Below are 20,155 nucleotides of genomic sequence, written 5' to 3'. Positions count from 1 at the left end.
GCAAACAAGGAGCGGAGAGAAGGCTTGCTCCCCTCGGACTTCTTCCTGCTGATCGTGATGACCTCGAAGACGCGGGGGATCGTCATGAACTTAGGCACAACCCCTGCGTCCTTGAGCACTTTGATAGCGATCAGGTACCTCTTGGCCGGGAACAAAACCCTCGACGCTCGTTCAATGCGATCTTCACTCTCGTCTCCATTGGGTTCCGGACTTGGCTGCAGAGTGATTTTACCGTGAAACCCTTGTAACAAGACCCTCCACGCTCTGCAGTAGTCGACAAAGTCGTACTCTTCTGCAGGCCCGTTCGCTAGCAGCTCGCCGAGAAGTTTCTCCCCCTCCTCCTTCAGCAGCTGGAGGTCGACCGCGTGCTCTTTGACAGGCGCCTTCCTCGGGTGGTTCGGGTCAACTTTCAGCCTCTTGAATGCAGACGGAAAAAACACTTGATGCCACTCCTTGAGTGCGTTGACGAAGCCATCCACACTCATCGTCTGCGAGTCTGCTGGGAGATGCTTCCTGTACAGGGTGAAATCACAGAAAAACCCGGAGACCAGAGGGAAGCATTCTTCCGGCAAGTGCTGCTTGTGGCATTCTTCTTGGACCAGGAGGAGACAGTGACGACAAAACTCTTCTTTCAGTTGTGATGTATCTCCATTCTTGCTTGCATTCAGTGCTTTAGTCGTGAAGATTGTGGGTTCTGTCTTGTGTTTTGGCTTGTCAGCTGCTGGTGCTGAGGCAGCATCTGCAGTTTCATGTGATTCCACGTGATCCTTCTCTTCTTTTTCTTGTTCCTTCTCGTCCATCTCACGCTCTTCCAACAGATTGCTTCCTTCCCTTTGCAGAGTCTTGCTCAGAAACCTGGAGAGGGCATGGCATATTCTAGACGACACCTTGCCTTCGTTCAACATCTTACTACCTAAGCACAGCTTCAGGTCCTCACACAAGGCTTCCGCTTCTTGCATGGACAGTCTTCGTTTCCAGCTGGGGATTCCTCCATCAGGTTCGGACGGTACAACCTTGGCGTCATCTACGAGTCGGTTGTCAACGAGGACCTCCAAGAACTTCTCCTTGTTGATATCTCGAGCTCCCTCGCTCCTCCTTCGTTTGGTCTGCGGCTCTCCTTGAGACACCAACACCTTCATCAGTGCCATGTACACTTCCTTCTCCGCTCGTCTCCTCATTTCTTCTGCATCCGTCTCGGGGTTGACCCTCTCCTCTTCCTCAGCCTGAAAGCTTTCTGTCCCGTGAAGTTGTTTGCGCAAGGTCAGGAAACCTTTCAGCCTTGACATGGCTTGTCTGTACGATTCGAAGTCTAACTTGCCTTCATAGAGTTTAGACCGCTGCGAGACCGGCAGACATTGCAGGAAGATTGTCCTGATCTCCCCCTCGTACTTCTTGAAACCTTGCATGCTATCTTGGATCACCTTCTCGACTATCCTGGCGTTCTTGATGGTTCTTTCAAAACGATTCAGAGTCATGGCAGACAACTTGTCTTTCTCGACTTCGGAGTTGAAGAAGTCAAACTGCAAGTACGGCTCGATCCTCGCATGCTTCAGGGACTCACTCTGGACGCTGGGATGAGCTCTCGCTGGAGAGACGCTCTTCTTGCGAGGACGAACGAAGTTGAGAGGAGAAGACTCCCAATGCCGAGAAACCTTCATCAAACTCTTGCCGACAGTCGGAGCAATTTGATCCTTCCTTGCTCTTCTATCTTTCGTCTTATGGTGTAGCGTTGCTGCCTCCTGCTGCTGCTGCTGCTGCTGCTCCCCCTCGTTTGTATTCTGGTCATGCTCTTGTGTAAGCAGCGGCTCCTGTTGCAATATGGTTTGCTGCTGCTTGTCTTGCTGCTCCTGCTGCTGGCCTTGGAGCTCCTGCTCTTGCTCTGGTACCTGCTGCTGCTGCTGCTGCTGCTCCTTCTCCTCCTCCGGCCCGTCAACTTGCTGCTGCTGCTGCTGCTGCTGCTGCTGCTGCTGCTGCTGCTGCTGCTGCTGCTGCTGCTGCTGCTGCTGCTGCTGCTGCTGCTGCTGCTGCTGCTGCTGCTGCTGCTGCTGCTGCTGCTGCTGCTGCTGCTGCTGCTGCTGCTGCTGCTGCTGCTGCTGCTGCTGCTGCTGCTGCTGCTGCTGCTGCTGCTGCTGCTGATTTTTCCTTTGCTGATGTTTGATAGACGACGAAGCATGTTGATCTTTTCTCTGATCTTTGAGTGTCGGATGATGGTGGCTTTCCTTGCTGGATGCTAGTTTCGTCAGATCTTCGTTCTCTGTGACATACTTGGCTACTTTTTCACATGCGTGTGTGTAACAATCCCAATCGAAGACAGCAGTCTCATGAGCTTTCAAGGCATCGTTGAAGATCGTTTGAATCGCTTGCCTTCGGATGGTTCTCTTGATGTAGAATGGTGATATCTGTTCAGGTAGATGTCTTTGAGCGACCTGACCATTCTTTACGTTGCCAAGTCCCAAGTGTGATATCAGGTCATGAAATTGCTTGAAGTCGAGATGATTCTCCTCCTCTTTTTCGCTCGAGTTGCCTTCGATCTTCTGACAGAAATACAAGAAGAGCTTCTTGGACCTCAGCCTGTTTAGCACTTGATTATAACTGAAGTTCTTTTTGCTGGCAGATACAATCGATTTGGCATTCTTGAATGCGATATCTTCCTTTGCACTTTCCAACACGACGCTCACATGTCTCGACATTCGAAACACTCAAAAAGGAACACGAATTTTTAGCAGGTCTGTGTGCTTGTCGCAAGCCATCTCAGCGATGTTGATCTCGTTTGCGAGAAGCTGATGCCTTGTCTTTCTACGAGACGAGCTTATGAAGCGGGAGACGAGGACATAGCGGGGCGATGACATGAAGTTGCTTGACCCCAACATCTCTTCCTCGATCTCTCGTGGTCAAATGCTAGGCTCTAGTTGACTCCTCGTCCTCCTCGTCCTCCTCGTCCTCCTCGTCCTCCTCGTCCGTCTTCAGTCCTCGCCATAGTCCACATTTTCATTCAACGGCAACGTTACTACCCTACCCCAACCCCATATGACCACCCCACAAATTACCTTGGACTACCCTACCCTGCTGTCAGTCTGGAATCTACTTCAAGCCAGCAAAGTAACACCCCTACCCCCGCATCCCCCCACCCTGACCCCCCTGTTCCCATCCCCTCCCCCCCTCCCGCTACACCGCCTCGTTGCAAGTGGTCAAGCGGCAGTTCCGACTCCTGATCCGAGTCCGACTCGATCACTGGATGCCCGGGGGCCCGGGCGGCCCGGGGCCCGTCGATCAGACATACCGTGGCACTGAAGGAGGAAACTGAGGAGGTAAACTCAGTCCAGTTACATGAGCCCTCCGGGCCCGGACATTCACTGAAGGAGGGGAGGAGGTAAATTACACGCAGATCACTGACTCCTCATCCATCGCTCCTCAGCAAGTGCAGGAGAATCGCCTGCTCCTTGGTGAGATCAGCCCGAGGCTCGATGTCGTCGGAGATCGTCATCAGCTCCCCTTCAGAGGAAGGATCGTCCACTGAGAGATCGACGGTCTCCGGGTACATCAACACCGCACTGAAGATCAATGCAAGAGTCTCTGGGGAGAGCTTATTTTCCTCTCTGTGCTTGAGGAGCTCGCGCAGCAGGGAAACGAGGTAGACCAGGACCGACAGGTTGATCGGCGGCATCTGCGACAGGATCCGGAAGCACCTTTCCTTGGACTGATGCTGCTTCACGCACTCCACCCGAACCTCCGGAGGAATCACTGGGTTCGGCAGGCTCCTCAGCAGTTGGATCAGGGCAGCAGCGAAGGAGGCGGGAGCCAGGTGGTCGGCGAAGGGAGCACCAGTGTCCACACACTCCCTGATCTCCAGCAACTCCTTTGGCTCCCCGTACTTGAGGAAGATGTTGTCGTCCTTCAGCCCGCGCTCGAAGATGGCTCCTGCCAACCTCCATACCTCCTTGGGCAGCGGCATCACCTTGCCCGACTTGCCGTCAACGTGTATCCCCGAGTAGCGGATGGGATACCGGTGCGTGACGAGTTCATCGAGCCCTCGCCCGTAGGCCGTTGCCAGGCACCGGGCGGTGATGCTGACGAAGAGCGTGTTTCCTCCCTCCACCTGCAGCACGAGGGTCTCCTGGAGCTCCTGCTTGATGCCGCGCAGCACTCGTGCTGCCTCGTCCCCTACCCGCACCTTGAACGTGATCGACCTCGACTCGCCCGGCATGAGAAGCCCGTACCTCGGCTCGATAGACAGCCACCTCTTGGCCGAGTTTTCTTTGAGGAAGTCGAGGATAAACCTGTAGTGGACGAACACCTGCCCTGTATTCCTCAGCATGGCGGACTGCTTCTGGGTGCAGCGGTAGTGAACGTCGTAGAAGTTGATGGACTTAATGTCGAGCTCAACGTTGGGTGTGCACTGGTTGTCCATGTGATCCAGCGACCGTGAGACTTGCTCGCCGACTTGCGAGAGCTTGTCTGTGAGTACCCTCGTCACTTCGAGGTTGAACTTGGCACTCACTGGTCGGTGATCGGACGCTGTCAGCTCGTGCCGAGCATAATGCTCCTGCTTGCAAGACCCTCGCTTGCAGTTCCAAAGGATCCTATCGCACCATGCCGGCGCTCGCTGCTTCTCGCTGGTGTCATAGTCATCAGTCCCAGCGTCATACTTGTACGTGGGCAAGAAGTTGGGGCGAGTCTCTTTGTATCCGAGGAACACGTTCCCTTCCATCCTCTGCTGGAAAAGTTGATCCAGGTTGTAGAGCTCCTCCAGGCTCCCTCCTTGAATCAACTCCAGGACCCTTTGCCGTCCTGCCTCTATCCGATAGTTGAGATCTCCGTACCAGAATATGATGTCATGCCCCTCGATCGTAGCCGGCACGTCTGTCGGATAGTACTCGGAGTAGTTACCGCCGTCAGGCCCGATGGACGACCCATCGTTGGAGCTCAGGGAGCTGGACGATAGCTGATGCAAGTCAGACTTGATGGTGGGAGTGTCGACCGCAGCATTCGTGCTGGGCTGGTACACAAGTCCGCGTGTCGAGTTGCTGAAGATCGTTCTCCTCGAGATCTCCATTTGATCAAAATTTCTTCTCTCCACCTGAGGTCAAACAATCAAGGTCAGGCCATGGCAACTCCGCCAGACTCAGCAGCTACCTGCGTCTTCCCTGCGGCGAGGTGAGAGCAGACGAAGCAGATCCCTGAGTTGTACACAGTTGCCCTGATCGAGATTGCTCCCTTGTTGCCAAACTGACCCAAGATGCCACAGCCGGCGGCCTTGCACTGTACATCCCGGATCACACCGTTGACAAGAAGCTCTCGCCGGGCCGCGAGGAAGTGATAGATGCCAACGTACTGCCTTGACACCAGGACCATGTACTTGTCTGGCACACCGATAGCGCTGGAAATAGCCTCCAGCCACGCTCGGCTCTCGGAGGACGACTCCTTGACCATGAGTGCGTTGGTGTTGAGTTTGACCACTTCCTGCAGGCCCACGGAGATCAGGTCGCAATCGTTGTCCTTTCCCAACCACTGCTGCAGTTGGGAGGCAGAGACCGGGCCTTGAACGGCCCCGACGTTCCACGAGCAGATCTTGACAGACACTGGCCTCAGCTCCGTGAATTCATCCTCCCGTTGCATCAGCTGCCGGTGGATCCACTCCGAGCGAGCGGCTCCGGTCAGGAACGACACGATGATCGGGTCGATGCTGAGCTGCGCGTTGGCGCCTGACGCTGTTCGAGAAAACCCATCTTGTGTCGAAAGTTTGCCCGTCACGTTCATCTGGATGATGTTGTAAACGTGCTTGATAGCCTGGTCTTCTTCGCTGTACCTCGCCAACACCCATGCATGCGACTTGCCTGTGGCTACGCTGAGAGTGTCAAACTTGCAAGAGCTGGCGATCTGCTGAGCATTCAAGAGAGTCTGCAGGAATGAGCCTAGAAAAGCGACGTCCTGGCACACGTAACCCACTTTCTTAAGCTTGTTCTTCTTCTGAAAACTTATCTCGAACTGACCGTCGCCCAGCAGCTCAGCCTTGAAGTCCATGAGGATGGGCACGATGTTTCGAATCATGAGCTTGGAGCTGAAAACTCTTGATTTGAACGTGAACAGAGCGCATTCCGTGTGGCTCGTCGAGTCGAGAGGGCATATAACAGCAATGACCCTCGGGTGGGAGTTTTTGGTCTTGCGCACCTCGATGATGGCTCTGCACGAGTCCTCTGAGGAGATGATCTTGTGCACTCTGTCCTCTAGAGTAGTCTTCATCCTATGTCAGCCTCAGCCCAACGATCCTATCCTTGTCCTTCTCGCCTCAGTGTCCTCCACCCCTCAGGACGAGTTAGCCGTGCAGCTAACCAGCAGCCTATACCCGCAACACAACGCTGCCGGCATGTTCACATGCTCAAGGATATGGGAGCGACTCATGCGAGGTGCTTCACATCCTGTCGAGCTCCACATCTACTCCTCCTCCTCTCCGCTCATCCTCCGCACCTTGCCATCGCTCTGACCTCCCCAGCAGCATCATCCCCCTCATACTCATACCTGGATAAAGAAAAGCTGAAAAAAAGGCTAGGGATGTTTCTGCTGCCTACAAGACATACTGGGACCGTCGATCACCGCTAGCAACCAGGACTACTATATAAGTATCTGAGATGGTAGTGGCAGACACACTTGTCTCGCGTCCAGTTGGAATATTTCGTGCTGGTCTTTCACCTTGTCACTGATGAATACAACGGTACAGATGCTGGATCGCAACTTGGTCCTTTATCACCTTGTCACTGATGAATATATCGGTACAGATGCTGGATCGCAACTTGGTCCTTTATCACCTTGTCACTGATGAATATATCGGTACAGATGCTGGATCGCAACTTGGTCCTTTATCACCTTGTCACTGATGAATATATCGGTACAGATGCTGGATCGCAACTTGGTCCTTTATCACCTTGTCACTGATGAATATATCGGTACAGATGCTGGATCGCAACTTGGTCCTTACCCAGGAATATGCAACTTCTCTCTATGAAAGGTATTGATCCATACTGATCGTACTCGTGAGAGTGGTTTTCAAGAGAGGATTCCAATATCAAAATGTAAGGTAGATACTGTCAAATGTAGAATCCAGCAATGTCAGAAGCAGCTGACAGCTGCCGGAGTTAAGCTTGTCAGTCGCTCACATCCTCGCTACCTCACTGACTCCTTCTCCTCCTCCTCCTCCTCCTCCTCCAAGTTCACCCTGCTCTCCTTCATTTAACTCGGAGCGCTGGCAACGTGAACACATAGACCTTTATTGACATTTTCAGCTTGATCTAACATCGCTTCACCCGCTTTGCTTTGTCCTCGTCTTGGTAGAGAGTTGGTAGATGGACCGGTTAGCTTTCCCTTTGCTCTCAGCCTCGAACAAGTTCTTCCCTCCTCTTCCTGCACGTGCGGTCAACCAGTCGGTTCGCAGTGAGCTGTGATGATGGGGGACCTGAAGGACGATGGCAGGAGTCCCTGTCAAACCTCTCGCTGACCGAGACAATCTGCTGCTGCTCACAAGCTCGTCAGGATGAGACGCCCAGGCAACGAGCTCCTCACGTTCTCCCTCTTCATCATCCGCGCCCGCGCATAATGCGACGCCACGATGCTGCCTGCAGGGGCCGTGAGGAGACGAGGCGGCGCTGACCCCTTACCTATCGGAGCTGCATCCTTCCTCCCCGGCTCATTGATGGAGAAATTCTTGCGCGAGTTCTGCGCCCTGCGCTGAGAAGAATCTGTGAGGGGAAGGTCAGGAGTAGCTTGAGAGATGGAGGAGGGACAGTACCTTTGACATCGTACATCTCTAACACCTAGAAACAGCGTCAAAGTCGTTCACTTCTATTCTGTCCTCCTCGTTTCAATCACAATCTCCTCCCCCTCCTTTACCTCCCTAGCATCATCATCACCATACTCATCAACCCCGCCCCGATCCACCACCACAATCATCATCATCATCATCATCATCAGCAGCGAACCTTCTGATAGTCGCGAAATTTCCGCTCGATCTCTTCCGAAAGGCTCTGAACATGATCTTCCGGGCTGGCCTCGCGCTTGCGCTCGGCGGCCGGATGGCCTCCAGGAGGAACGAACTTGCTAGACGTCTTTAAGTATGACTTAGTTGTCTCCTCCCTTTCTCTCCCTCGCACAGACGGCTCGTCGCCAGGTGGACCGAAGGCAGAGGGGCTGAGGAGGGGGAGCAGCCTTGTAAGGACCTTCAAGACATGCTCCACACTGTAGCAGTCTAACAGCTCGAGGTTGAAGGCGTCTCGAAAGGGAGGAAGCATCTTCCTGAACACTGCGCAAGAGAGAGCGTGAGGAGCAGACTAAGGAGAGGACAGGAGGGACCTGGGACAGCAGCAGCGACAAGCTGTGCTGCGAGCTTCTTGGCGTCCTCCGTATCTCCCTCATAGTTGAGGGCTGCTTGCTCCCTCTCTGCCTCGGAAAAGTCCAGCGCTCGTGCCGCTTCCGACTTGCCGCGGCTGCCGTTTCTCCTCCACTCGTGATCGTCGGATGCGTGATCGTGGAGGGTGGACCTAGTGTAGGCGCTGATATCATCAAACCTGAGGGTATCCGGGTTGCTCTGCGAGCAGCTCGAGGCCTCCCCATCTTCATGGCCCCTCGATGCGTCGGCGATCCTTTCGTGCAAGGAGCTGAGGAGGCTGCTTCCAAACGCGCGGTGCTGGTGAGGTCGCCCATCCGGGCTGCCGTGCGAGAGAGAGGAGTCCTTGTGACCGATGGGTAGGTAGCTCGTGCTGCTGCTTCTTGCTTGTGACTCATTAGCCACTGGAGATGTGCGGAGGTTTGAGATGGAGGAACTGTCCTGAGAAGACAGTCGGCCGGAGAAAGCAGCAAGAGCGTCTGCGGCTGGGAGCACGGGGCGCCGATGAACTCCTTGAAGTCTTGCAAGTTGATCGTCGTCGAGATCTTCCATGCTGTACTTGCCCATGCTGGCTCCCTCTTGATTCCTTTCCTGCATCGACATCAACTTAGATAACCCCTGTACACACAATCATAAGAAAGAAACTCATCACCATTGGCAGGTTGGGATGGTCTTGCAAGAAGTTCAAGCGCCTGGCGTTTTCAAGGTCATCATCAGAATTGGCTGTAGAGATTGAAAACTGATCTCACCTCATCGCTGACTGGATTGCTGCAGACTGACGTTGAGTTTCCAGCACAGGCGTCCCATCAATGATCTTAACGTGTCGCAAGACTCCAAGGATATGCTCTTTGCAGTTGACAAGCCTGCACACCGGATTCCCGGCGACACTGATCTCGACCAAAGACGGGAGAGACGTCAGGGCATCGAATGAAGTCAAGAAAGAGATTCTGTTTCTGGAAAGAAGCAATATCCTCAGCATAGCCAGGTTGTTGACAACTGCCGGCAATTCCTTTATCCTGTTGTTGGACAGGTCAAGTCTCTGCAACAGCAAGCAGCCACAAAGATCGCTGATGTCGTGGATGTCGTTCGAAGAGATGTCAAGATCCTTCAAAGATAACAAGGAACAAAGAGGCTGGAGATTGCTAATTTTCTGCCCCCGCAAGCTCAAAGCCTGAAGATACGGAAAGTTCACAACAATTCTGTCCAGGGACGTAACAGTTTGATGGGTCCGTGAAATGCTACAATCCAGTCTGCCCTCTTTGAACATCTCAAGCCTGTTTTCTAGGTTGGCGACAACGTCGCGTTCATGTGAATCGTTGGAGATATTTCTACGTTCATGTGAATCGTTTGAGACATTTCTGACTGCCCCGGTGCTTCCCACGTCATCGGACCCGTCGAAGCTAACATCTGGACAAGCGTCCAACTGCTCGAACGATCAGTCACGTAGGTAAGACACAAGCTCAGCCCTTACCTGCTCTTGCTCATCCGACGCTCGTTTCCCAAACACGACTTGTTCATCCTGGTTAACAGTCTTAGAACGCTGCACAGAACCTCTTCATGTTTACATTTTGCCGCCCTTTACTAGTCTCCACTTTCATTTCCTTGCTTCCAAGACTTGTCCTCGTCTTGCGAGCCTGCTCCATGCTCTTGCCTTGATACTGTAGCCGCATGTCCTTGCCCTGCTTAACAGGCTTGAACTTGATTGTACTCGACTTGTTCTCCTGTCCGCTGTTCTTTCCGTCGTTCTTCGCATCTTTTTCAGCTTCCATCTCGTGATCCCCGGCATCTCCAGCCATGTCTTCTTGCTCGCATTCCTTGGGTTGAGTTTCTTGTCTCTGATCTACCAGTATCTCTTGTCCCTCGTTGTCTTGCTCTTCTTCCTGCCGTTTCTCGTGTTCCTGTTGCTTCTTCTCCCCTTCTTCTTCCCGCTCTCCGTCTTCCTCCCAGTAATCCGCCTCCTCCGCCTCCTCCTCCTCCTCCTCCTCCTCCTCCTGCCCTGCGCCTAGTTCTTCATGCTCCTCTTCCTCTTGTATCTGATCCTCTTGCTCCCTTAGGTCCTCTTGGTCCTCCTCCTCCTCCTCCTCCTCATGCCGCCCTGCTTTATAGCGATCTGCCATGATAGGATTCGAAGCGGGTTTATTAGCCACGGGCCGGTAGCCCCGGGCTCCTGCCGCCCGGCAACTTGAAGTCCACCGGGCCCGCCGGCGTGTTGAACACAAAAAGGCGTGTGAATTTTAAAAGTCAGTTTTTGAACACAAAGGCGTGTGAATTTTAAAAGTCAGTTTTTTTTTAATAATACGTAGAGATGGTTTTTATATGCATTATTGTTGGAGATACTATATAATACCTATATTTTTATTGCAGTCGGCAAACCGAGGGTGGAGGCCTCCCAAAAGCAGGGAGGTGTCTATGAAAACATATGGGGCGAGCATAGAAATAGTGTAGGGTGGGGATGGGGTTAACAGAGATGGTAAGAGGGCGCGCCGTCACAAAATGGCTACAATAATGAGATATATATCTATAGAAAGAATCACACGGAGTTGGTTTAGGGTCGAATCATGGTAGGGGTGAGGGCTGAAAGCAGGAAAGGTGGGGGGTGGGGTGATCCTCAAACAAACAGAAACGAGAGATGTATAATAGTTTTATTCAAGTTTGTACCGATCATTAATAAAATTATAAAATTGTATCTGAGATTCGAACACGGAGGCTCCACTTCTTCACGCAGAGATGTTGGGTGGGGTGGGGTCCTTTCGCCTGTCGGGGTGAGGGAAGGTGGGGTGATTTAATCACCCACCCTTGTCAGTATAAAATGGGTATGAGATGAAGGGGTTATCTGAAAGAAGGGGTTAAGTATGGCAGTCAATTTTGAGATAAAACGTCTTTGGGGGGTGGGGGTGTGACGGAAATTTCGCATAGACAGAGGGGTAGGGTGGGTTCGAGGATCGTGTAGCAAGGCGCATGCAATAGCAAGACAAACGAGAGGTGCTGAGGTAGAAGGAGAGCCTGAAGGTCCTGATAGGAACGACTTGTGCTGAGCTACATTAGGATATTCTTGAACCAAGCTCGCTGTTTTGGTCTGTCTTGGCCTGCTCAGGACTGGAGTCAAGCATATTTATTCTCCGACTGGTCTCTCCGACGTTTTCACCAGAGACACAGATTCTCTAGACATGTCAGATTCTGAACAGAATCTCCAAGATTCTTTTGCTGTAAGGAGGATGTATCTTCGATCCAACTTGTCTTCTAGTGGGTCCTATTCGAGCAGCGCGTCGTCCTCTCTAGGCACTCTATCTCCAGTGTACCCGGCACAGATTCGACCTGCTTCATCATGCTTTGATGGCCGCATCACGATTCCGAAAAGGTTCCAGTTTGCAACGGCATCCAGGTCTCGCAGGACAACCTTGCCCACTGGAGCTATTCCTGGGAAGAACGAGCTTGGAACCTCTTTGCAAGCTCGGATCAAGGAGAGAAGTGTTTTCCTCAACCCGCCGAAAGAGCACAGGTACGTCAACCATGCTCTGCAGGGAAGCATCAGGATTGCTTTCGATCAAGTGGAGCCACCTATACCTGCCGCCAAGAGGCCTGAGTTTCAACGATGTGCTGTGGCACAATTCCGTGGCGGGGTCTTCCCTCGCTCACAAGCTGGATGCCCTCCATACGTTCCGTAGATGTTTGTTGATGTAGTTTTCTGTACATAATCAGTTTCTTGATAAACTGATGTTCTTATGTCTTCGACCTTATCAGTGAGGAACATGAAGTCATCTAGCTTTCATCGTTGGCTGTACGACTAATCCTTCGTAGTGTTGAGGACAGTGAAAGTCATGTGGGAGTAAAATGACAATGAGTGGTGCAAGCAACGTACCCTCGAATGTCCGCAACCACCAAGGACAAGACCCTCTACAGGGTAGGTGGGGTGAAGCCTACAGTCTGCTAGCTGACGAGTTGTCGAAATCCGCTCGGCAGTGTTGATGAAGAAACAGTGAGCCGTTCAACCGTTCGGCAGTTCTAGTGATTCAGTCAAACAGTTGGATCCATTGGAACTCAGGCAGGAGGGCAGGCGTCTGACTGAAAGGACTGCAGCTGACCGTATCAGCAGGGCTGCGTCAACTGCCCATCCGAGGCTCAGCCGCTTCTTGAGTTGCCAAGTTGAATCAGCGGGCCCCGCGACCATTTTTTTTATCATGAACTAAAAAAAAGAGTTTGATCTTGACTAGGCCTTTCAGCAGAACGTCAAAAACATGGATTCGTCATGGTCGTCAGAGGTTGGAGAGGCCTGGCAGGTGAGAGGAGAAGGAAGAGGATCACCGATAGTCTCAGGACAGGAGAAGGAAGAGGATACTCTGAAGAGTGGAGAAAGGAGGAGAGCAGTCTCAAAGGCAAGGGCCCTTCATTGCAAGACAGGGATGAGCAAACGCCCGTGTCCCTAATGCCCTGACGTATTATTACTCCTCCTCATAAGTTCTTGAGGTCGGGAGGGTATGCTACAGATGATCAGGGAGAGTGATCATGCTTGAGGGATTGCTCTTTCGTAGTATCGTCGAGGAGGGATCGCATCAGAGCGGCAGGACTGACATAGGGCGGCAGGAGCTGACATGCTGCGTCGCTCAGCGGGGACGGCACAAGCTCACGACTAAGATGGTGACGTCACATGGCACGTTTCAAGTGATTCTCTGTGACTGTCCTCTCTTGTGTAGGCTGCACTTCCAGCAGGGGGTGAGGCGTTGCTCGGATCTTCTTCCTCCGCCTATGACATCACGGATTCTGACAGGCGTCGGAGTTGTGCTGAAGACGTCGTATGACTATGACACGATGGGTTGCTCTGTCATCAAGTCTATCACACAAGGTTGGCTGGTACTGCACGAAAGCAACCGTGAAAAGCTCCTGCGGCAGGGGGGGCAGCGTGGAGGTCCAGAGTGCTCAAAGAAGGAGACATCATCATGTCTGTAGACAAGGTTGAAGTCTTTGGAAAGTCGACTGAGGTTGGACTACAACGATCATCATGCTATTCGCATTGAAGTGCTGAACAACACAGGAAGTTGCAAGGAAGCTGCGCGGGGAGATAAGCTCTCCCGTTCATTTGACATTGTGCTGATGGTTGATGTGTTATCCACCCCTAACTAAGACTGTTGATTAGGTTCCGTAAGATTGACTCGGATAATGAGAATGAGGCGTCCGCGGATGATGCTGCAGGAGTCTTGCCTGGCGACATCGAAGTTTCTTCAGAGACGATCCTGTTGGTTTACCCAATCCCTTCCTTTCTATTTCGCAGTCCACACGAGCTCCCCGACCCCACTGCCTGCAAGTTGCTCTCTACTTGTTTGTCCCCCTCATTCCTCCCCTCCATCCTCCCCCTCTGAGATTCTCATTTGACATCTGATTATGGTTTTGTATTTGTTGAAGGCATCCACATAGCTTCCGCCCATTCAAACAGATACAAATCAAACTCCTGCGAACTTTGGAAACATCGAGGCTTTCTATGCAAGATCGCCGCCAATGAAACAGATGTTCATAGGGAAATCTTATGATCATCGACGGCCAGGAAAGTACTTCTCTCCAGGGTGGTTCTTGCGGCTCACAGGCCTCATAACCGTCTTGGTGGCAGCCCTGGTGAACTTGTACCTGCAGCATTGCCCGTGAGTAGTGCAGGTGATCATGCCAAACCCTACAGGCGTCGGGATCCAAGGAGTTTCTTCTCGTCCTGCTCCTCAGCGATTGCCTTGTAAAATGCAAGATTAGAGATAAACTTAACGAGATTCGATCCTTTGCTCACCTTGTTCTCTGCCTCCTCCAGGTCATGGATGGCCTTCTCAGCGTCCGCTCCACGGAAGCCCTCCTGGAAGACTTTGAGCAAACCAGCGCCACAGCATGAAGCTTTACCCTTCCCATCACAGACTTCAATCCATTGATCATGCTCTTGAATGACAGCTCCTGCTCCTGTTTGCCGCAAGAGGAACTCAGGACATGGTTCAGGCCAGACAGGAATAGTTGCACCTCAACAGCCTTGGCGAGCCTTCTGGATCCTAGGAACCTCCTTGACTGCGAGTCATCCTGCCTCATGTAAATATTCCTGGCATTTGCCTTTGCAATTTCAATCTCATTCACTCACTCCAGCAACTTCTTTGACCTCTCGAATGGCCTTGTCAGCATCCTTTCCTCGGAAGCTGCGAAGAAATAAGGAACCTCGCTTTTCCGAGCTGCCTTCCTACCCTTCCCTTCCCTTGACGTCTTCAAGGGAGCGAAGCACCTGAAAGCAGTGTCAAGCTCGATAATCGAACAGACCCAATCATACAGATTTCATCATCTCGTCGCTCTTGTCACCATTTGCAGACTGTACCTTGATGCTTAGCAACACAGAAAGGAGTACTTGTCACTACCATGCGCAGAGAAGTTAATCTTTCGGTGCAAATACGAGCTGCGAGGTTCAAGTCAAGACAAGATAAGAGTAGAAATCACAACTTTACCATTCGTGGACCGCAGTCCTGGAATGACAGCAGAGCTGGAGCTTTGAAACGCAGTCGCAACATCAGAGCAGCAAAGTGCCACGACGAAGACTCCGAAGATTCGAGAAAACATTTGCAACGTCTGTTCTGGCGCACAGATCAACGACAGGGTAACGAGCAAGGAGGCGAGGAGGACAGAAGCGCTTCGCTTCATGAACGTGTGATGTCGAGGAAGCGGGCATATGATGTCACAGTTGAAAAGAAGAGGGACAGGAGGGTAAGTAAGGAGGTCACAGAGGCAGGGAGCGCATCATGATACTGAAGATGCCGATTGAACTAAAACGGGAAGCGAATAGCGAAACAAGAAAAGTAGCAGGAGCAGAAGCAGAGAAACAAAAACACAAAAGGTGGAAATAGATGAAAGCAAAGGAGGACGAGGACGAGGACGAGGACGAGGACGAGGAGGAGTATTTGGAGTAGTATTTGGAGGAGGAGGAGGAGGAGGAGGAGGATAAGGAGCAGGAGCAGAAGCAGAAGCAGGAGAAGCAGCAGGAGCAGGAGCAGGAGCAGCAGGAGCAGGAGCAGCAGGAGCAGGAGGAGGAGGAGGAGCAGGAGCAGGAGCAGGAGGAGGAGCAGGAGCAGCAGGAGCAGGAGCAGGAGGAGGAGGAGGAGCAGGAGCAGGAGCAGCAGGAGCAGCAGGAGGATAAGGAGGGGGAGGGGGAGGCAAAGTGCAGGGTCAGCGACTGGCCATTACGAGGCACAATGCAAGAGGGTCGCAAATCAACACGGGGGGGTGGGCTACTCTGTGACCTCTACCCCCCTTTTTACTGTATGAAAACCTTATATAATACGGTAGGGTGGTGTAGGTAACACTACCCTTACCCCCATTTAGCCCCTTTCTTTATAGTATCATTAGGTGATTCTTATACAGGATCGTTCTTCGCAGTGTCGTCAATGAAGGCGAGATGCGTGTTTAGGAAACAGAGAAATGTTCGGACAGCATGATGTGGGGTCAGATCCGTGAAGGAATGACAAGAAGGAATGTAGGTGCGAAGAAGGATTGCATTCCAGAACGCACGAGGAGTTAGAAACCAGAGCGAATGGATGGTGCAGATGAATGCGATTTATCGGATTACGCGCACAAGTCATCTGATGCAAAAGTGTGTTTGTTGGGAACACAGGCTGTTCATCCAACAACGCAACGAGCCGCTCACTTAAGCATGCTGCATCGAAGACTGTCCTTGGTGTCGACACCAGTCTTGGGGTTCGTGCCTGAAGCTCTCTTGCAGAGGTAGCCTGGCATGACATGTCAACGAGCAACAGGTTTGTTCTTGTCATCATACGCTGCTGGTCCTTGCGCAGCTCGGTGTCAGTGAAATCAGCTCCTTCGATGTTGATGCCATCCAGCTTGGTGGTTGATTGAATGTACGCCTTTGTGAAAGATCAAGTGTCAGCGACGTCAGACAATGATGGTAGAACGGCAGAGGGCAGGTTCGAATCAAGTTCGATACCCCATCACCCCTTGAGATGAGGATCAGATGAAGTCATGTATGAACATACATTGTTGACGATAGCGTTCTTCAAGTTCGCATCCTTCATGCATGTCAACTCGAAGTTCACGTTGGACACATCAGCTCCCTCCATGTTTGCGTTGGTCAGATCTGCAGCGTGAGGGTTGAGGGTTGCACATGAGGAATAAGAAACTCACCTCCATCAAAGAAGGATGCTCCTTTCAGGTTGGTTCCAACGAAGCTGCAATCTCTGCAAAGGCTCTGAAGGAGAGGAGGCATGAGTTCGTTGGCCAGTGCCTGTAGGAGATCACCTGCTGGAAGCTGATGCCCGGCAGGTTCTGACCATCAAAGTTGCTTCCTTCGAGCAAGGCACCTCTGGTGATCGTGCGCCTTGATCCTGAATCCTGCCAACATGCTGATCACCGCTCGATCCTCTTAGGAGTAGCTGACCTGAGTGGAGGCGGCACCCTTGAGAACTTTGAATGAGCCACCCTGCTGCGCAAAAGCGGGAATCGGCATCCCGGAAGAGAAGAGCAAGGCGCTGCCCAAGGCCAGTGAGACGGCAAATTTCTTGGCGTCAAATGCGTCTGCATCCGCCTCCATCCTCACAGCGGCGGGATGGGACCTCGTGACAGGTTTCATTCCCGAGAGGGCGTGAGGACCTTTCAAGGACAGGGCAGGGCCCGTCACAAAAGCCTCTGCACTTCCCAGACAGAAGGCAAGACCCAACACCACACCTGCGGCCAAACACATCACAGCATGAAAACCTGAAGCCAACCCTCGCCAAAGCAATCCAGAAGGATGGCGCGAGCAACAAACCTCTCCGCCCTTCGTCAACCCGTGCACCTCCACATCACCATTGCTTCCGAGTCTCTCGTGTCAATGAGCATATCTACTCCAGCACGTCTCCCTTCTGTCTTGCTCCCCACACTTCCACGCACTCCTCCGCACTTGCTGCGTCGCTTACCTCGCATAGCGCAGCGGAACGATGATTTCGTTTACTCATCAGTCATGAAACCAGGTCCGCCTCATCGATCCAGACAATAGTAGGTATGAGTGGGGATGAGGGTGTATTAGGGCGGCATGCCGGAGGATCACGCGAGAGGGGGAGGAGGGGGTCGAGCAGGCGCCGGAGGAGGAGGAGGAGGAGGAGGAGGAGGAAGGGGAGGAAGACAAGGACGAGGATCAGCCTCTGGGTCGGGAAAAGCAGGAGCGCTAGCTGTGGTTGCGAAGGCGTTGGCAACTCGGGCTCAGCTTTCAAATCAAGCCGGGGAGGAGGGGAGGGGAGAGGTTGAGCGAGATGGCAATATGTCGAGAGCCATCACTCGCTCCATGATGTCACAAGGAGGAGGAGAGATTGCTCTTGGGAATGTGGCTGGTTTGATGCAGGCGGTGAGGGATATGGATGTACAGGTAGTTACCAGCCTCTTAGAGTACGGTATAAAGGGCGGGAGGGAAGAAAGTGACAATGAAAACTGGAGAAAAAAGCTCCTGGAAGAGAGAGATTTAAGGAAACAAACACCATTGCATGTCGCAGCAAGCATGGGGAGTGAAGAGATTTGCAGCGTCATGCTCTCATTCCAGGCCAATGTAAACGCCGTCGACGTCCATGGGGAGACGCCATTGCACAAGGCAGCAGCTCAAGGTCATGTGGGGATCGTTCGCATGTTGCTCGAAGAGGGAGCCGACTGCATGGCCAATAGCAAGCAGCAAACTCCCTTGCATAAAGCAGCACAACGAGGCCATTCAGGTATCGTGAGGGAGATGCTCCGGGAAGGAACGGCATGGGAGGAGCGGTTCAAGGATTCGCTGCTGTGTGGGGACGTGCAGGGCGGAGGGACAGTGCTGCATGTGGCTCTGAGCACCGGGCACACTGACGTAGTGGAGGCCATCTGCTCGCTCGTCAGGCCTGACTCAGATGTGTACAAGCAGCTCATGGAGGCAAGGGACGGGTGGCAGCAACGGCCCATCGACTTGCTGCAAGACGGTGAAGGTGTTAGGCCGCTGGTGTCTTGTGTGCAAGAGAGCGCAGCGAAGCGAAGAGCAGAGGTCGAGGCCCACTGCCCTGCCGATCGTGTTCGTCCTCTGATGGAGTTCTCAAACCTCCCGGGCTACATCCAACGGAGGCTCGGGGCAGAAGAGAAGCAGCGAGCTTCTAAGATCGTTGAGGTCAGTGACAGCAGAAACCCGCTGAATGTTGACCTGCTCACTTTGTTCCCTTGCTTGCAGGAGATGAAGAAAGCGCTCGTGCCGGAGAAAGCGCTGGAATGTCCGAGCAAGGGGGAGGAGGAGGAGGAGGATGCTGGAGAAGGGGAGGTGGTTTCAGGCAGGGTGGCGGAGGCAGGGGATGCAGAAGTGAGTGATGTGGACGCTGTGAGGAAAGCAGTGTTCAGCTTCCGCTGTCAGAGTGACGGAGAGGTAGAGGTCGACCTGCAGCTCTCAGGAGGACAGAGGAGTGACGGGATGCGCTCAAAGGCTGGTGAGGAGGCGACGCTAGGGCTGGAGGAGGAGGACCTCTGTGATGAAGACTGTGTATTTGAATTCAATTTCGACTGCGGAATGTTTGTAGGAGAGGACGAGGACGAGGACGAGGACGAGTATGACGAGGAGGACGAGGAGTACGAGGATGAGTGGGACGAGGAGAGTGAGGAGACTGGCGTTCAGTCGATCCAAGGGCTCAAGACGACCTACATGATCCTGGAGGAAGGAAGCGGGAGGAGGGTCAAGAGAGGGAGCCAGGTGCTGGTGCATGCGCAAGGGTTCCTACGAGACTCTCTCAAGCACTTCTGGCACACGCGCGACCCGGGACAGAAGCCGTTTCGGTTCAGCGCGGGAGGAGGGCGGGTGATAAGAGGATGGGACGAGGTAGGCGGGAGAGAGACGAGGGCTGGGGCTGAATGTTGAGCAGGGATGCATCGGAATGCTGCAAGGGGAGAAACGAAGACTTTGGATCCCGTCGGAGGAGGCGTACAAGAGCGCGGGCTTCCCAGGTGGGGCTGCGATGTTTATCTTGCTCGAGATGCTGCTATGACTCGCTGCTTGTTAGCCATCCTACCGTGTGACGTGCCTGATTGACTGGTTGTCTGACATGTTGCGGTTGTATCTTTGACTTGTTTGTTGTTTGTCCTGTAAAATTGGCTGATGAGGAACTTTTTTTGTTGCAAAGTTTGTTCTTACTTTTTTAATTTACAATCTTTCAGCATGGGGAATACCTCCCAACAGCAACCTTATCTTTGAGATCGAGGTCTTAGAAATTCTACAATAGAAATAACACCCTGCTTCTACTCCCCTGCCTCCTCCTCTACTCCTCCTCCTTCAAGGTTCTTGGATTCGAGCACGCTTTTCCTCTCCTTCCTTTCCCCCGTCTTCGTCTTCCTCCACCACTCTCATCGAGCAGGTTAAGCAAAGAACAGCAGCGCTAGGGTACTCAACGCTAGTGCGAGCACGCGAAAGTCTAAAAAGAGAAGTGAGCAAGACAACAAGGGAGAGGAAGGGAGAAGGAAGGAAAGAAAGGGGGAGGTAGGCAGGGAGGAAGAGAGGCAGGGAGGAGCAAGAGGGAGAAGGAGTGGGATATAGCTATACCGGCAGCGAGCTGGTGAGAAGAAGACTTAGTGACAATGTCACTCTCGCATACGCCTGAGAAGAAGATAAGCCTCGATCCTCCTCCTCCCTCCTCCCTCCCTCCTCTATCTCTCAATTTCCCGCTCCTTCCCTCTCCTTCTCCTCTCCCTCCTTCTCCTCATCGTTAGATCATCACCGCTGCAGGCCTCGAGCTGGTTGAAACTTCCAGGTACCTCAGCGTATCTGCAATGAAGTTAGATCAGTGCGAAGAA

The 20,155-nt window shown here is 52.8% G+C and overlaps 8 protein-coding genes across 8 annotated transcripts; 4 read left to right on the top strand and 4 right to left on the bottom strand.

The window, feature by feature from the left end:
- Positions 1-3,397: 3,397 nt before the first annotated feature.
- GUITHDRAFT_85673 (phosphatidylinositol 5-phosphate phosphatase, RhoGAP_OCRL) lies at positions 3,398-6,463 on the bottom strand (the record flags this gene model as incomplete). Its single annotated transcript, XM_005836716.1, has 2 exons — positions 5,113-6,463; positions 3,398-4,957 (listed from the first exon to the last, which is right to left on the bottom strand). Exons 1-2 carry the CDS (start codon positions 6,238-6,240, stop codon positions 3,398-3,400), a joined length of 2,688 nt encoding a protein of 895 aa, XP_005836773.1. The 5' UTR covers positions 6,241-6,463.
- Positions 6,464-7,294: 831 nt separating this feature from the next.
- GUITHDRAFT_104688 (hypothetical protein) lies at positions 7,295-10,491 on the bottom strand (the record flags this gene model as incomplete). The annotated part of the gene is made up of 12 exons (XM_005836648.1): positions 7,295-7,395; positions 7,448-7,505; positions 7,555-7,607; positions 7,650-7,730; positions 7,781-7,805; positions 7,971-8,096; positions 8,142-8,290; positions 8,341-8,965; positions 9,027-9,066; positions 9,124-9,797; positions 9,846-9,893; positions 9,940-10,491. The coding sequence occupies 12 exons, from the start codon at positions 10,489-10,491 to the stop codon at positions 7,295-7,297; spliced, it is 2,532 nt and encodes an 843-aa protein (XP_005836705.1).
- An 820-nt stretch (positions 10,492-11,311) lies between these two features.
- GUITHDRAFT_151440 (hypothetical protein) lies at positions 11,312-12,101 on the top strand. Its single transcript, XM_005836647.1, has one exon. The coding sequence runs from the start codon at positions 11,542-11,544 to the stop codon at positions 12,037-12,039; it is 498 nt and encodes a 165-aa protein (XP_005836704.1). The 5' UTR covers positions 11,312-11,541; the 3' UTR covers positions 12,040-12,101.
- A 138-nt stretch (positions 12,102-12,239) lies between these two features.
- Positions 12,240-13,463, top strand: GUITHDRAFT_104686 (hypothetical protein; the record flags this gene model as incomplete). Its single annotated transcript, XM_005836646.1, has 7 exons — positions 12,240-12,275; positions 12,595-12,651; positions 12,980-13,009; positions 13,066-13,084; positions 13,140-13,214; positions 13,262-13,350; positions 13,404-13,463. 7 exons carry the CDS (start codon positions 12,240-12,242, stop codon positions 13,461-13,463), a joined length of 366 nt encoding a protein of 121 aa, XP_005836703.1.
- Positions 13,464-13,896: 433 nt separating this feature from the next.
- Positions 13,897-14,944, bottom strand: GUITHDRAFT_104685 (hypothetical protein; the record flags this gene model as incomplete). The annotated part of the gene is made up of 10 exons (XM_005836645.1): positions 13,897-13,990; positions 14,038-14,087; positions 14,142-14,204; positions 14,249-14,305; positions 14,363-14,419; positions 14,478-14,532; positions 14,578-14,615; positions 14,661-14,699; positions 14,746-14,783; positions 14,833-14,944. The coding sequence occupies 10 exons, from the start codon at positions 14,942-14,944 to the stop codon at positions 13,897-13,899; spliced, it is 603 nt and encodes a 200-aa protein (XP_005836702.1).
- A 1,077-nt stretch (positions 14,945-16,021) lies between these two features.
- GUITHDRAFT_135885 (hypothetical protein) lies at positions 16,022-17,075 on the bottom strand (the record flags this gene model as incomplete). Its single annotated transcript, XM_005836644.1, has 6 exons — positions 16,022-16,107; positions 16,155-16,242; positions 16,372-16,472; positions 16,520-16,583; positions 16,634-16,726; positions 16,773-17,075. 6 exons carry the CDS (start codon positions 17,073-17,075, stop codon positions 16,022-16,024), a joined length of 735 nt encoding a protein of 244 aa, XP_005836701.1.
- A 762-nt stretch (positions 17,076-17,837) lies between these two features.
- GUITHDRAFT_60431 (hypothetical protein) lies at positions 17,838-18,101 on the top strand (the record flags this gene model as incomplete). The annotated part of the gene is made up of 1 exon (XM_005836643.1): positions 17,838-18,101. A coding segment is annotated over one exon (264 nt), but the record flags the coding sequence as incomplete, so codon positions are not given.
- Positions 18,102-18,881: 780 nt separating this feature from the next.
- Positions 18,882-19,587, top strand: GUITHDRAFT_67801 (hypothetical protein; the record flags this gene model as incomplete). The annotated part of the gene is made up of 3 exons (XM_005836642.1): positions 18,882-19,187; positions 19,228-19,312; positions 19,523-19,587. The coding sequence occupies 3 exons, from the start codon at positions 18,882-18,884 to the stop codon at positions 19,585-19,587; spliced, it is 456 nt and encodes a 151-aa protein (XP_005836699.1).
- Between the last annotated feature and the right edge of the window lie 568 nt (positions 19,588-20,155).

The sequence above is a fragment of the Guillardia theta genome (genome assembly GCF_000315625.1).
Source record: "Guillardia theta CCMP2712 unplaced genomic scaffold GUITHscaffold_17, whole genome shotgun sequence".
Classification (NCBI taxonomy): Eukaryota; class Cryptophyceae; order Pyrenomonadales; family Geminigeraceae; genus Guillardia; species Guillardia theta.
The sequence above is the reverse complement of the archived record's forward strand: the minus strand, read 5'-3'. Positions and strand labels throughout refer to the sequence as shown.